This window comes from Chlamydotis macqueenii, chromosome 2 (genome assembly GCF_036417535.1).
Source record: "Chlamydotis macqueenii isolate bChlMac1 chromosome 2, bChlMac1.mat, whole genome shotgun sequence".
In the NCBI taxonomy this organism is placed as follows: domain Eukaryota; kingdom Metazoa; phylum Chordata; class Aves; order Otidiformes; family Otididae; genus Chlamydotis; species Chlamydotis macqueenii.
Genome location: NC_141557.1, coordinates 132,361,212 through 132,376,707, shown reverse-complemented (window position 1 = coordinate 132,376,707; position 15,496 = coordinate 132,361,212). Strand labels below are relative to the sequence as shown.

General features: G+C 38.3%; 1 protein-coding gene across 4 annotated transcripts in view; it reads right to left on the bottom strand.

Annotated features, from left to right (window-relative positions):
- Positions 1-15,496, bottom strand: part of PKIA (cAMP-dependent protein kinase inhibitor alpha) — a 45,864-nt gene that overhangs the window by 4,913 nt on the left and 25,455 nt on the right. For 3 of the 4 annotated variants that reach the window (XM_086740946.1, XM_086740947.1, XM_086740948.1), the window contains exon 2: positions 3,067-3,244. In XM_086740946.1, the coding sequence (XP_086597072.1) occupies positions 3,067-3,244 (178 nt within the window). Of the gene's footprint in view, positions 1-3,066; positions 3,245-11,610; positions 11,718-15,496 lie in introns of those variants that run through there. The other variant, XM_086740949.1, reaches the window with a different exon arrangement.

Sequence of the window (15,496 nt, the reverse complement as noted above, 5' to 3'; positions counted from 1 at the left end):
GGGGATTAACCAGCACTCACTTTGGGTATCAAATAGTGCATGCAGAAAATATGTGGTCTTTGAACAAGGCCTCACTGCCTAGTGCTGTTCAAAGCTGTTCCTGTTCTTCACAGGAAATGTATCTGCAGCCTTTTCAAAGTGAATGTACCAAATATGCTTGGGTAGCTTAATTTACATATGTTTTATAACAATCTTTTTTTTTAAATCTGCATTATTCTACTCTGCCATTACTCCATGCAGTTGAAAGTAAATGTACTTGCAATTTTGTAAGAAAATGCATATAGCTGTAATAAGAATAAAAAAAAAAAAATCAAAACTTGATGTCTACATTTGTATAATTAGGTAGTACTTAGGTAGTATACCTTGAAAGAAATAAGATATAACCCCCAAATATATTTTTTCCTCTTAATCCTGCCAAGTGTGATACATACATGCATCCCGCAAGCACTAGTATATTCTGAACTGGAATTTGGGATGCAAAATATTTTTTAGCCTCTCTTTGATTTGGAAAGAGATGATGGGATAATACACTAATACTCATATGAATGCATAAAATAAGTTTTCCAATATTTGTGGTTTGGAGGCTTTTACCAGCACCTAGGTGTACTAATAGTACAAACCAAACATATTTTCATTGTATCTGCATTGAACTGCATAACCTCCTGAAGAAGTACACAGGCATTTTTGTGCATCTACCACCTAAGGTAATTTTATGAGTAATTCTGCACACTTTTCTGCAATGATTAAATTACCCAAGCTCCAAAAGAGGTCTCCAAGAAAAACTAAATAGCCTAATTTTTAATACATAATTCAGGAGTCTAACAGTTATTTAAACCATTCCCATCTCTGCAGAGCTAACTGCATGTACAAAATGCATACCGACATATATTACAGGCACAAAGTCACATTCTTTTTATAGCTCACAAAAGGACACAGTTCTGGCTTACAATCACTCCAACAGCTCAACTTAAAAATAGAGATTGTTTACATCTTCTAAATGGACAAGATCAAAGGCAAATTTGATAAGTGTAAATTTGAGACTGAAGAAAATTAAAGAAGGATGGTTGGCATTATGCATTTCAAATGCCACCTACTTTATATTTTTCCAACACTTTACATATATCCCCACATTAAAATAAATAGACACACCTACACACATACTACTAAAGCTTTTCTTTTTAAACAGAAAAAAAAAAAATAAAAATCAGAGGCCTTGCCCAGCTAGAATTGCATGCATCTAGAAGCTATAAGCCCCAAACTGCCAACTGCAGAAGGAATCACTTAGGATGTACATTAGTCTGAAGGCCAAAAAAAGAATCCCCTCCTCCAAATAGCACTACAACCACTCAAACATCACACTGCCCACATCTGGTTGCCCAGTGATGGGACTGTCTCTCAGAACTCTTGCCCTTGTCTCTGAGAAAAATATGTGCACAAACACAGCAGCTGCTTATCAACAGTTTGTTCTTTGCTGCATTTTTTTTCTTCTGCTATTATTAAAATAAGCATAAGACTTCTTTCCTAAGATCTGAAAAGGGCTTTCAAATATCTGTAAGACCCATTCATTAACCCCCACGCATGTAACATGAAAGTAATTATACAGCCATATTACTATTTTTATTTAATGTAAGGCCCTTCAGCATACACTGTCTCTGCTTCCCCTCAACTGAAGGTGCACAACCAGCTAAAAATTTTGATATTACAGGTGAAGTAAGATTTAGGATTGCATTAGTGCTAATAACCTTAAAAGAAGGACAAAGTATCAGCAGAAAGGGGAAAGAGATAGACCTGTCCCCTGGCAGCTAAAAACAATATGCTGGAAGGGAGGGACCTTGACAGGCTGGAGAGGTGGGCCCGTGCCAACCTCATGAAGTTCAGCCAGGCCAAGTGCAAGATCCTGCACCTGGGTCATGGCAATCCCAGGCACAAATACAGGCTGGGCGGAGAATGGATTGAGAGCAGCCCTGAGGAGAAAGACTTGGGAGTGCTGGTGGATGAGAAGCTCAACATGAGCAGGCAATGCGCCCTCGCGGCCCAGAAGGCCAACCGCATCCTGGGCTGCATCAAGAGGAGCGTGGCCAGCAGGTCGAGGGAGGTGATTCTCCCCCTCTACTCTGCCTTGGTGAGACCCCACCTGGAGTACTGTGTCCAGTTCTGGAGCCCCAACACAAGAAGGACATGGACCAGTTGGAGAAGGTCCAGAGGAGGGCCACGAAGATGATCAGAGGGCTGGAGCACCTCTCCTATGAGGACAGGCTGAGAGAGTTGGGGCTGTTCAGCCTGGAGAAGAGGAGGCTCCGGGGAGACCTGATAGCAGTCTTCCAGTACCTAAAGGGGGCCTACAAGAAAGATGGGGAGAGGCTGTTCAGCAGGGCCTGTTGCAATAAGACGAGGGGTAATAGTTTTAAAATAGAGGGGGGTAGATTTAGATTGGAAGTTAGGAAAAAATTTTTTACGATGCGAGTTATAGAACACTGGAACAGGTTGCCCAGAAAGGTGGTGGAGGCCCCATCCCTGGAAACGTTCAAGGCCAGGCTGGATGAGGCTCTGAGCAACCTGATTTAGTTGGGGATGTCCCTGCTCCTTGCAGGGGGGTTGGACTAGATGACCTTTGAAGGTCCCTTCCAACCCTAACCATTCTATGATTCTATATTTAAGTCCATAATAACCTTTCAAGCAGACATATGGCTGCTTCTACAGGCTTCAAACCAGAAAACTTCCATTAAAGGATATTATGAAGAGTTGGGTCTTAATAAAGATTTCCTTATTTTCTTCCTTACGTTTAATTTTCCATAAAATGTATCCTGAAATGGACCCTGCCATTAGGCACTCACTGCAGAATTATTTTTCTTTTCTCAGTCATATGTTGTACTTGCAAATAACCACCCTTCCCATTTCTGAAATCTGGGCTTCTTATTGCAGGCAACCCCTGCTGATCAGGGGAAAAAAAAAAAAAAAAAATTGTTGCTGAGAGACAAGGGAATAATGCATGCAAATAAACCATGTTTTATGTACCACTCTTGTCATTTTAGGTTTAAATACAATAACAGACCAAAATGTACTCACCTGCTTTGTTTATATCAAGCTCTGATAACTTTAAGGCTAGTTCACTTGAGTTCCCACCCGGAGAGGACACAAGTATGTCATGTAATGCATTTCTTCTACCTGTTCTTCCTGAAGCAATAAAGTCTGCATATGTAGATTCCACATCAGTCATTGCTAACAAATATCCACATAGCAGTACCTGGATGGGAGAAAATAGAAGAACAACACTTAGACCACCATGAAAACAGATGACCTTATGAAACAGGAATAGAAGAACTGGAGGGTTCTCATTGGGGTATAGACTGATTAAGCAGTAAGCAGCAAAAGAAGATGCCTCAGTCTCAAAATTTGGAGAAACTATAGAAGAAACAGAGTAGAAAGCAAAAAAGGTGTGTGGTTTTTATGCAATCTCTATTCAACAGTATTTTAAACAACTTCATTTTTCATACTTCATAAAGTGCTAGTGAGTACTTTTTTAAAGCAATGACCTCAGCAACATAATTTCTTTATAGAGCTGTCTCTGCTTTTAATATTAGCTGGGAAGTAGGAGGTAGGTAGGGGGTGGAACAAAGTTCTTTTCTGCACAAAAAGCAGAGCGTAAGGAGTAAGAAAGTACAAATTGATAATGTTTTTGCATGCAGAACACTGCTCATAAACAGGCAGAGCTATGCTTTGTGTATTTTCCTTTCTGTTGGTATGATTAGTTTTAGCATTGTATATAGACTCTTCAGACTCAACTATTTGTTGTGGTATGCAAATGCATTAGCATAAAGTCACTGAAATGAGTGGAGACATGCTAACAGAGCAAGCAGAATAGCTAAACTATAATGCAGAGGTTAGAAAGCAGTGCTCTGTAAGCTACATATAAACTCAGAATGTCTTTTTATCAGAAAATAATTATTTCTTATGTTATTATGGAATAATATGATGATATGCATTAATTTAAGATCTGCCAAAGATACAAGGAAATCCTGTTTCAACCTTAGTAAGAGAAAGATTTGCATCCCTGCTGGAGTGTCTGCTGCATCTGCTATAGATCTAACCTGTCAGGATTTTTTTTTTTCTTTTTCTTGATTTATAGAATTGTAACCAGAGATGGAGGGGGTGGGGGAGGCACTTTATCTTGCTGATCACTGCGTTTACTGTAGTTCCATTTGTACTCGTCTAAGGTTTCCTGCAAAAAGCTAGGCTACCGTGCTTCAAATGTAGCTTCCCTCAAATATTATGTTTGGATTTAGTAGTTGTTCTTTGCAAAGAAAAGGGAACCACTAGACAAAACCAGCACCCTCACAGTTGTATGCTTCCTTCATTTCTAAGCAGTATTTCTGTGGTGTTGCATACTACAGAGAGGGGATGTGGCCATAAGGGCAACATTGCGCAGTTGCCTACGGTGAGAAGCTTTAGCTGTTGTTACGAAAGCAGCTGAAACTTCATGTTTCCTTAGAGTACACAAATCTTTTTAATCAGTTCCTACTGTAGTTGCTGGACGCTGAAGAAGCCCCTGAAGTCACCACAAACACTACAGCAGCAAAAGATTCAGTTTTCTCTCTTTAAATAACAAGAAAAAGCCCTGTTTTTTCTATAAACACTTTTTATTTTAAAAATAGATATAAAGATAACAGCCAACCCTTCATCACTCTCAACGCTGAATAACTTCACAAATCCTGTCCATTCTTCATCTTCGTTCTAGTCCTCACCTCCCCAACTTAGTCAGCTGTATGAGGGTGTGCATATGATGTGTTTGAGAAGCCAAGATGAAGGTTCTACACCATATTTTATTTAGTCTAAATATAACTATATCAAGTATCATTGCAAGACTGACTGACTTAAAAAGAAGTTCATTGCTATCAGGCTTTGGTGTCCCATGCCAAATATGCTGAATGGCTGACAGGATAATTTTACTCCTATGAACAACCACTATGAAACAGGAAACTGCTTTGGAAAAAAAAAAAAGAATAAAAAAACCCCACCAAACAAAAAAAAAAACCCCCAAAAAAACCAAAACCAAGCCAAAACAACCCACCACCTAAAAAAAACCTCCAAAACCAACCCACAAAACCTAACAACAAATGACTAGGGAATGGAAAGAGGTCAGCATTGCCTGAAAGCCTGCCTGACAAACATAAAATACTGTAGTGCCTCTCAATTAACAAATGCTTTCCTGAGCATGAGATCATGTGCATTTCTTCCCATTAAGTGCCCTCTTCTTGAAACACTGCAAGAATACTGAAGCACATTAGAAGGCTACTATTTGTTCTTTGCCCAAGGTGCAGACGTCACAATGCCAAATATATCAACTACATAATAATGAAGCATATAACTTGCAAAGGTGAAGGGAAACAGCGAGGACAGTTGTGATGAGGTAAGAAAACAGCACATGTTTTCAGACTTCTCTGACCTGTTCACTGAAGAGTACTGTCCAGCAAGATCAGAAGATAAAAAATTTTAAGTGAAATGTACTGAAGTTATATTTGTTCATGCCTGTTACTGCAACTGGCCTGTAGAAAATGAAGTGCAAAACCTGAAAGTTATCAATGCACAGGCTTGTTTTTTTTGTCATTAGCAGAGCACCAGTCCAAAGTCACAGAACCATAGAATCATTTTGGTTGGAAAAGACCCTTTTGACCACTGAGTGCAACCGTTAACCTAGCATTGCCAAGTCCACCACTAAACCATGTCCCTAAGCACCACATCCATGTGCCTTTTAAATACCTGCAGGGATGGTGATTCCACCACTTTCCTGGGTAGCCTGTTCCAATGCTTGACAACCTGTTCAGTGAGGAATCTTTTTCCTAATATCCAACCTAAACCTCCCCTGGCACAACTTGAGGCCATTTCCTCTTGTTCTATCACTTGCTACCTGGGAGAAGAGACCAACACTCACCTCGCTACAGCTTTCTCTCAGGTAGTAGGAGAAAGCGATAAGGCGTCTCCTCAGCCTCCTCTTCTCCAGACTAAAAAAGCCCAGTTCCCTCAGTGGCTCCTCATAGGACTTGTGCTCTAGACCCCTCACGAACTTCGCTGCCCTTCTCTGGACGTGCTCCAGCACCTCAATGTCTTTCTTGCAGTGAGGGGCCCAAAACTGAACCCAGTATTTGAAATGCAGCCTCACCAGTGCCGAGTACAGGGGAACAATCACTTTCCTACTTCTGCTGGCCACACTATTTCTGATACAAGCTATCACACCTGCCAAGACATTAATTTAACTTTAGCACAGAAAAACACCACAGATATTTGCAAAATATTCTTTTGCTATTTTGGAAGCTGCGTATCAGTGCATCAGGAACAGAATAAGCAGAGAACACTACGACTGAGGTAGAACAAGCTATAGAGCTGTAAGGCTGGTGAAAAGAGCAACGTTGTACTCCATGAGCAATTCCCTGGTCTGTACAAACTGCACTCCACAGAATACTCTTCTGTAAGATTATATTCTTCTTGAAACATTCCATAAAACATGGCGAGCACCAGGGGAAATCTCAGGCTTATTTAATTTTAGCTGTGAAACAAGCTATAAAGCCATAGAAAAATGTGCTTGTGGATAACTTTATTTTAAAGGTTCATTTTCTATAGGCTCAATATGGCATTACTAACAATATTCTGATTATAAAAGAATGTTACCAAACATACATTTATTAACACTTCCAAGTTTTCCCATCTGCGTCCTCTCCTAAATATCAAACACCATTCTGTTTTGCATTGGCATTATCTTGAGACATTACTGTATAAATATGGAACTCCACTGACATCACCCGAGCTCCCCTTCCAATGAATGGCTCAGTGCCCAGCAGTCTGTACTGATTCACTCAACCAATCGTTAAGGAATTACCATTCACTGCAAAAAAATCCTTTTTTTCCTTCAGTCTCTGTAGAAGGAGTGGAATTTGCTAATAATTCTGTGAAACATAATTTGAATTTCCTAACTAATTGCATTAACAGCTATTTCTCTTGTCAACTGAACCAGCAAACTAAAGAAAGCAGTTCTGCGAGCATAAGGACTAATGAAACCTGCTGTCACAGGATTGGATTCCTTGGTAACGGATAAGATACTATCCCATCTGAAGTCTCCCCTAGCTGTGCTTCGTCTTTCCCTCCATGTAGAGTCACTTTGCCTAATAATGGGTTAGAGTTTGCAATACAGCCCTGGGGACTTTCGTATAGTATCTTTCCTTTCCTCAAATTCTTTGATACCCACATTTCTAGAAGTTTTATGTATCTTAGACTTCTGTCTTTTTCCCCTCTCAGCTCCTTCCTCTCAAAATTAGTTGCAAGCACTTAAAGAATTATGGAGGATGGTAGATAGGCATAGCTGCTATCTTGGATTTTAGCCAGCGTAACAAGATGCTGTATTATTAATCAATATTCTGGATAACATATATTGCTACACCTGCCCAACGCCTACTTCTATACCCTATGCAAATGAAGAAGTTTTACAGGTAACTATCATAAGGAGTAGAATTATTATCCAGAGAGAATACAGAAAGAGAAAAGAAGGATGACAAGAATAGTATAAATTAATAGGTACAGAAAGAATCAGTATTTGTGTTTTCAGAAAGTTCCCGGAATACTCTTTGATCTCTACAATCCAATTTCTGTGTTAAATTTTCTGTTTCCGTATTATATACAACGAATCTTATCCCCCAAGTTTCTGAAGGTAACTGTTGAATTTCTACAACTGTTTTCCTGCTTCTATGTACTTTGGTTTTATTGAAAGAACCCTTAAAAAAAAAAATCAACTAGAAAGTTAGCGATGGCTTCACAAATGAAATCCCCATTTGACTGCATTCTATAATCATTCAGTGAAATCAAGTGTTACATAGTGTCATTGTTCTCAAGAGTTTAGAAATGAAAGTACAAAAAGTATGTGACATACCAGCGTGAATTAAAAATCAGTGTCCATACAGTTCATGGGCTGTAAGTATCTAGAGTTGTTGAATTTAGCCTGTTTAAGGGACTAGCTACCTAAAAGAAGCCCAAATGCATTTCAAGTACCTTCACTAATTGTTATTCATTATTATTTTAAAAGGAAGATGGAATAAGAATGGGCACTTGACACATGGCATATCTATGGGATTTGGCATATGTTGCTGGCTAGCACAGAAGAGCTGCCATTTCCTTGGCAAATCTGGAGAATAAGACTAAGAAGTATGATCCTTCAATGTTTACTCCTCCTCTTTCTCCATATATGCTTAATGATAGCATTGAATAAGGGATTTTCAAATAAAACTCTCCCAGCCTTTGGCTGCTAAATGTTGTATCACGATCAGCACATTATTTAAATATAATTATCTATATTCAGCTTTCATAAGGGGAAAAAAAAAAGAGAGAGAGAACTTGTCATTTAATAGCATGTCTGTTTTAGAGAAGGTGTATAATTATGCTTTTAAAATAAATTTTGGATCCAAATCTAGCCTTAGCTTAGACACAGGGCTCTTTCCAGTGAGGAGATAGCTCTATTCCACAGCAATCTGTGCCTAGATTCTCACCTCATACATAGAATCAGAGAATTAAAGAATAGTTAGGGTTGGAAGGGACCTTTAAAGGTCATCTAGTCCAACCCCCCTGCAAGGAGCAGGGACATCCCCAACTAAATCAGGTTGCTCAGAGCCCGTCCAACCTGGCCTTGAGGGTTTCCAGGGATGGGGCATCAATCACCTCTCTGGGCAACCTGTTCCAGTGTTCTACCACCCTCATTGTAAAAAGATTTTTTCTAATATCTAACCTGAATTTACCTCCTTCTATTTTAAAGCCATTACCCCTTGTCCTATTGCAACAGGACCTACTGAAGAGTTTTTCCCTGAGTTTCCTGTAGGCCCCCTTTAGGTACTGGAAGGTCGCTGTAAGGTCTGCCATGTTGAAAGCAGAAACAGAGAAACAATTCAACAAAAGTATACTTCTTCCATAAGAGATTATATATGTTGTGCTATACAATAGTATTGCTTTTGCATAGATACAGATGAAGAAGAAAGTAGCATTAACTACTGAAAGCCAATTAAAGGAAATACAAATATCCATACCAGCAAGCGAGCTGGACAGTATTTTAATCCGCACTTTGAAAATCCCTTATGTAGTTTTTTCTGTCTGATGTTTCTGAAGTGACCACTTCTACACAAGAATAATGTAGAACAGGTCACTTACCTTTTTGACAGTTAACATATTTTTTTCTATGAACATAGTATATGTAGTACTCTTAGTACTAATAAGATCTTAGTGGAAATTACTGAGCAATTCAACTGGCTAAACAATGAAACAGAACAAAGAAAATGACTACCTGAGATTTTTTTATTAAACAAGAAAAAATTAGGAAGCTGTTTTCAATCTGCATAAAAAACCACTATGAAGTTGGATACCCTTCAGCTCATAACCTATACAAAGAGGTCATTCACTAAGACAGTTAACAGGTTTTCCTTCTGTCTCATCTATTTTACCTAAAGAGATCTACAGAACTAAAAGCCAAATAGTTAAATTCTTACTATGTGCTTGCTCAGGCAAATTTTGTTACGCCCGTGATCATAAGGATTTGCTCTCTCATCTACTGCTTAACTTCAGCTCACAAATTCAGTTTTATCTTCCACTATTCCATAAAAATGGGTAGTGAAATAGCAGCAGCAAATTAAAAAAAAAAAAAAAAAAGCAAACATAATCAATGAAGCAATAGGCCTTGGTTCTTTGGAAAGATACAGTACAGAAGTTGTCATTCCCATTGACAACTACTGAGGTTATTGCAAGTAATTATAAATAACAATAAATGTTTTGATACTTTGAAATTAATACCCTATGCAGGAAACAAATCACAATATTTAAGTATCCACGTGGGGACCCTATGCTAGGGAACAGAAAATGGAATAGGGTGAGCTACCATCTACCATCAGGAGTTACTGCTCAACCTAAAGAGAATACTGAACAGCAAACAAAACGTGTTTGAGAAAACAAGCATATATTGCTATGTGACTTTCTTACTCGCAGTTGGTGAAGGGACTTCTTGGATTCTGAAGGGAAGGAGGGAATTAAAGTACCACTTTTCAGGATGCTCTGATACTGATACTCTCTATGAGCAACTAAATCCATTGCTACAGCACCTCATAATGATAAAGATGGATAAGGGCCTCAAGCAAGATGGGAAAGATGGGACTGTCAAGCTCTTTCAAGCGCTTCACATGACACGCATCTGGCAACCCTGCTGACATTCCTGCATCCATCCAAGCTGTGGGAATGTTGATGTTACAGCACAGCCAGTGCTTTCAAGGTATTGATCAATCCAATTCTCATTAGAAAACATAGCTGAGTCTCTGATGTCTATTCTTTAGAGAACTTGTTGTAAGCACTGCAGTGACTATTTTTGTAACAGCCACATCTCTTGTATTCACAGCTACATACAACAGCATGTATATGGCTTTATGGGGAAAAAAAAGAACAAAACACCAAACAGTCATGATCAGTAGTCTGCAAACATTTTGGGCCAAACTGCTATGAGCCACTGCAATCCTTATAGACAACTTTCAACTGGGAAAAAAAAAAAAAAAAAAGGTTTAGCCAACTTTTAACTGAAGGTCTGATAGAAAAATAGTTCTGTGCATTACCTGCAGATCAGTATGAGCCTTCTAAACTACCAGTAGTACAAAGGCAATAATGTGGAAGCCACTCAGAGTGGTTTCTATCAAATAGATTTCCAGTTTTTGGCAGAAGTTCAATGTTGTTGAAGGGGCTAAGAATGAGATTCATTGGACCAATTTTAAATGCCTGTATACACATACGTAGGTAGGTACCTAAATGAGGTGATTCATCTGATCCATATTAAGCATTTGTTTTAGAATGAATGCAACTAGCATCTTTAATGTGCTTATCTCTTCCTACTGAATAGAAAAAAAAATATCTAGAAGGTGAGCAGATATCTTTATTATACATGCATGAAGTGAGGTGACATTAATGCTACTCTAGATGACCTAAAAAGATTCTGGTCCATTGAATTTTTAAATTCAGCATACATAAAATGCTTATGCACATAAGACCTATTCTCCTTGAAATCTTTTTTTTTTTTTCCCCTGCAGATATACATCTTGCTAGATATTACTGTACTAGTACTAAGGCTTTTGAGGTCAAAGCAAAAAAATACTTCATTCTCATTAAAAAAAAAAAAGTAAAACAAGAAATGGCACAGAGAAAGCATGCAGTACATTGTTGTGTACTTTTCCAGTTAAATGAGAACCAGCTGTGTTTTTTAAGAAATAGCTCCATGGTGCAAGGCAACCTCCATTCATTTATAAGGGCTGCAATACTCAGCTGAACTATAAATTTGAATGGCTAAACATCCCTAAGTAATTTACTATAGTTGCTGCAATTCCTAACAGCAAACCATGACACTAACGTGAAAATTCATGATCTTTAGCTAGTTACAAGCTAAGAAATATAGACCATCTCTTCCATAATGACATATGCCCAATCTGATAAAATACATAGCTTTGTTAGGCTAGGATAAGAACTAGTGTAAGTCTTGCTCTTCATTGTTGAAAAATGTTAGTAAAGGTACTGGTTAGCAAGAAGGTATTAGCTAGCACTGCCAAGACTTACCTATATATGTGCTGGGTTGGGAGAATATGATGGAATTACAAAACCACAACATGTGCATGAAGAATCAGATTTCAGGTGGGGAGATACCATCCAAAAGGGTACTCTGACTGGAGGACAAGATCAGGAAGAAAAAAAAGCAGATGGACATAGGAAGGAAGCAGCAGTTGCCTTAAAGAACTCAAGAGTTCAGTTAGAGAAACCAGTTAAGCCTGTACAACCAGAAAGCTTCGACTGTGGTGGACCCCTCCAGATGCTCTACCACGAGGTACACAGTGGGCTAAATTGACTCAAGGACTTCACACAGCGCCACTGATTTGAATGAGGGGTTTGGCTCACTGAAAAGACATTTTATAGGAGGAGGGAGAAAAAAAAAATCAGACATATTACAATGGAAAGATAATCTAGTCAGATGCTTAACAATATTTTATACTAACTCTTTGTATGGCATCTTTGTATTTACTAATCATTAAAAAGACAAATTTTAACACTGTAGAGCCTATTTACTAACAAAATAGATATAACTTTCCTCCTCCTGGAGGATTCTGTCTTAAATATTTTGAATTTCCCATCCTTGGAACGTGGAGTATTTCCATGGCTTACTGCTGAACCAAGATCTAACACTATTATGGTGCATACTTTGTTTCCAGGCAATACTCATATCATTGCAATACCCATTTTCCTCTGAAACTGCTGTGCATGAGGTCGTCTTAGAAGACCTTCTTTCTTCTCATCTCACTGCAATAGATTTGGCTTAATAGAGTAATCCTTCCTATTACACTGCTCCCATTCCCAAGCTTGCATTTTGTGATGTTCTGTATTCTGATAATTTGATTGATATGTTTACAGCATCTACAACAGCAGTTTGTAGGTTACAAAAAAAATTTCAAAGGAAAAGCATGCAGTTAAAATAGCAAAAAGAAAATGCCTAGGTAACAGTATCATGACAGCATTTAAAACTTAGGCTATACATTATCCTGTGTGGACAGGAGGGTGTACCAGCATTTTCATATTTCTTCCAGACCTATCTGCTAGTATTCCTCAATGTTTCAGTACAATATGTAGTCTAGCTATCGAGTATTTAAAATATTGAAATGCTCCACAGTTTACCCATCCTAAATTCTTTCTTAGCAGTTAGAAAACAACTGCTCCCTTCCAAGACACTTTCCTCAAATCTTTAAGGCATTACAGGTGCAACATTTGTTGTAATATCTATCTTTTCAGCAGGTTGTGGTGCAATAGCTCAATTGTCTGCATGTGACTACCTTTTAAAATCATGCAGTCATGACTCATCATGAAAGTATGCGTTGCAGCACGCAGAACAGAAGAGCTTGAGCTTATTGCTCTTTCTTCTTGGGCAGCGGCAAAAACAGTACTGAAAGGAAGGGATTTGCCTTTTTTTTTTTGATAGAAAGATCATCCACAACTGTATGCTAGCAAATATTAAATATTGGTTCCTACACTTCAATAAAATCAATTACCTCTTACAAAACCAAAGCTGCTACAGCGTAATATGCTTCTGTTAAGATCTCACATTTCACATGCAAGCTTCGAGTTTGCAAAGAATACACCCAATGACACCACACTTCTCACTATTTGCAAAGATAAATACCACTGGGCCAACCTGGAGACCCGAGAACATGAGATAAGCAACTTTTTAATAACTTAAGTATTTTAACCTCTTTGTGCTGCAATACATTAATCAGTATTTCATTCATGGTATATTTGATTAACTTTTTGGCTCGTCAATAATAAATTAACTTTCCATGCAATTTTTTTTTTCCTGTGGCAGGCATTTAACATCTACTTTACATTTGAATTAGTTTTTGCAGCCACCAGACATTCTGCCTTTCTTCTAATTACTATCCAGAAGCTACAAAAAAAAAAGCACAATTTGGCTGACAGCATTTCAGTTTTTGCAACTTAAAAGTAGTTCAATTTATTATACTTCACATGATAAATTCACATTTTATATTGTGTATCATTTCACTTTGGCTTCTCTTAGTCTCAACCTTACATTTTTTCAAGGTTTCCATCATTTTTGCATTCTGTTCCCATGTGTACACTGACTGTTTTAGAGACTAAGGACAGCCTGGCTCTGTTGCTATGCAACAGCATAGCCTACTTAGGGCTTCCTGAAATAATCGTCTCAAATGTGCTTTTTTTAGACTTGTTTCCAGCAGGAATACTTCACTGTTTCTTTATAATGGACCACCGATATTATTACCACAATATTAGACAGTGGTCACCTGGGAAGTTTTGGTGCATCTCTAAGATGACAGAAAAACCCCAATGTTATTGCCTGCAAAATTCAGGACATACCTTGTGCATTAGGACAGGGAGGTAAATATTTCAAATATCACTATATATTTGCAAAGAATCATATTTATAAGGGGAAAAAATCCCATTTAATTGTTGTCTTATTCTACTTCATTCGGGGGGGGGGGGGGGGGGGAAGGTTCTCTATTTAATGCAGAATATGCCACCAGTCAGGAAAAATTAAACCCTCTTTATATGAAATCCATTATAAATTTAATCAGCTCAACAGAAGGAACATATATGCAAATATTCCATGTTGCAATTCATTATAAAATAAGCTGATTTCAGAACTCTTTAGGACAAGGTTCCACATTTTTAAAACCACATTACAGATGCCACAAACTGGGGCTGCATTTGCTTTTTGAGGTACCTTTGAGCAGCCCTTGAAAAACTCTCCTGTGAAACACTCAACCTTTCCAGCCTCAAACAGCATTTTCCTTGTTACAGCCTTCTAGTGCGGCTGCTGCAAGGGTGGACCAATGTGTTTTGTTTTCTTCTTGCTGGCTTATTTGGGAATCTTAAGTTAATTCATTTCTGTAACAATATGTAGAGCAATATAAACACAGGGCTCTTGTTAAAGCATCAATCAGCTCTACAGGGCGAAATGCCTTACTATGCACTAGGCTGAGGGATCAAAGGAAGGAGGCCTAATAGTACAGAAGAGATTTTAATGAAAGGAAATATTTTATCTCATATTCTTGTCTTTTCCTTGTCCACCTTAGCACGCACAGCAGCAGTTGTGTCTATGGAGAGCTGTGGGTCAGTTCAGAACTGAGGTAGAGAGAGGAAAGATGTATCCCAGACTCAGAGAAAACAGGAATAAGCTTTAAATGAAGGCCCTTGCAGAAGCAAGTCCATCTGCAGTCTTTTAAAGGCAGAGGGGGGAAATAGAAGCAATTTCATATTGTTTGCAGGATCCTAAGTCTTAAAGATTACTTTTTCTTAAAAAGAGTAGACTGTGGTAGGCACAGGAACAGGCTTCTCAAAAACAAACATGAGGTGGTATAAAGGGATAATTTTCCATATCTATATGCGTAGCCACATACATGCATAGTAGCCAAGGTATCCAAGAACATTATTCAGCAAGTGAGTGTGACTCTCCCAGAGTGATGCATTTCACATCCCTGTTCTTTAAAACCACATAAAAAGTACAGCAAGTACATTATTCAGCAAGTGAGTGTGACTCTCCCAGAGTGATGCATTTCACATCCCTGTTCTTTAAAACCACATAAAAAGTACAGCTCAGACTCAAATCAGTATCAATACTGTTTTGACAGCAAAGAGGTCAAGCCCTGAAGAGCAGCACTGTTTGGAAGGATGTCCTTCATGGTAAGCAAGCAGTCTAAAACCTGAAAATGATGCATGATCAGCTGGAGGACCGAAAAGCATTAATAAGGAAGTCTTATAATGGGGAAATCCTTTAGTATGTTCAGTTTGCATTTTACACTTTGCAGTATTTACAGGCATTTAAAAGACAGGTCAAATAATTTCTAACATAAGATGACAAAAAGAAAGCCCTCACGTTTGCCATGATAAGTCTGAAGATGGGAACCTTACTGACCTCTTTTGC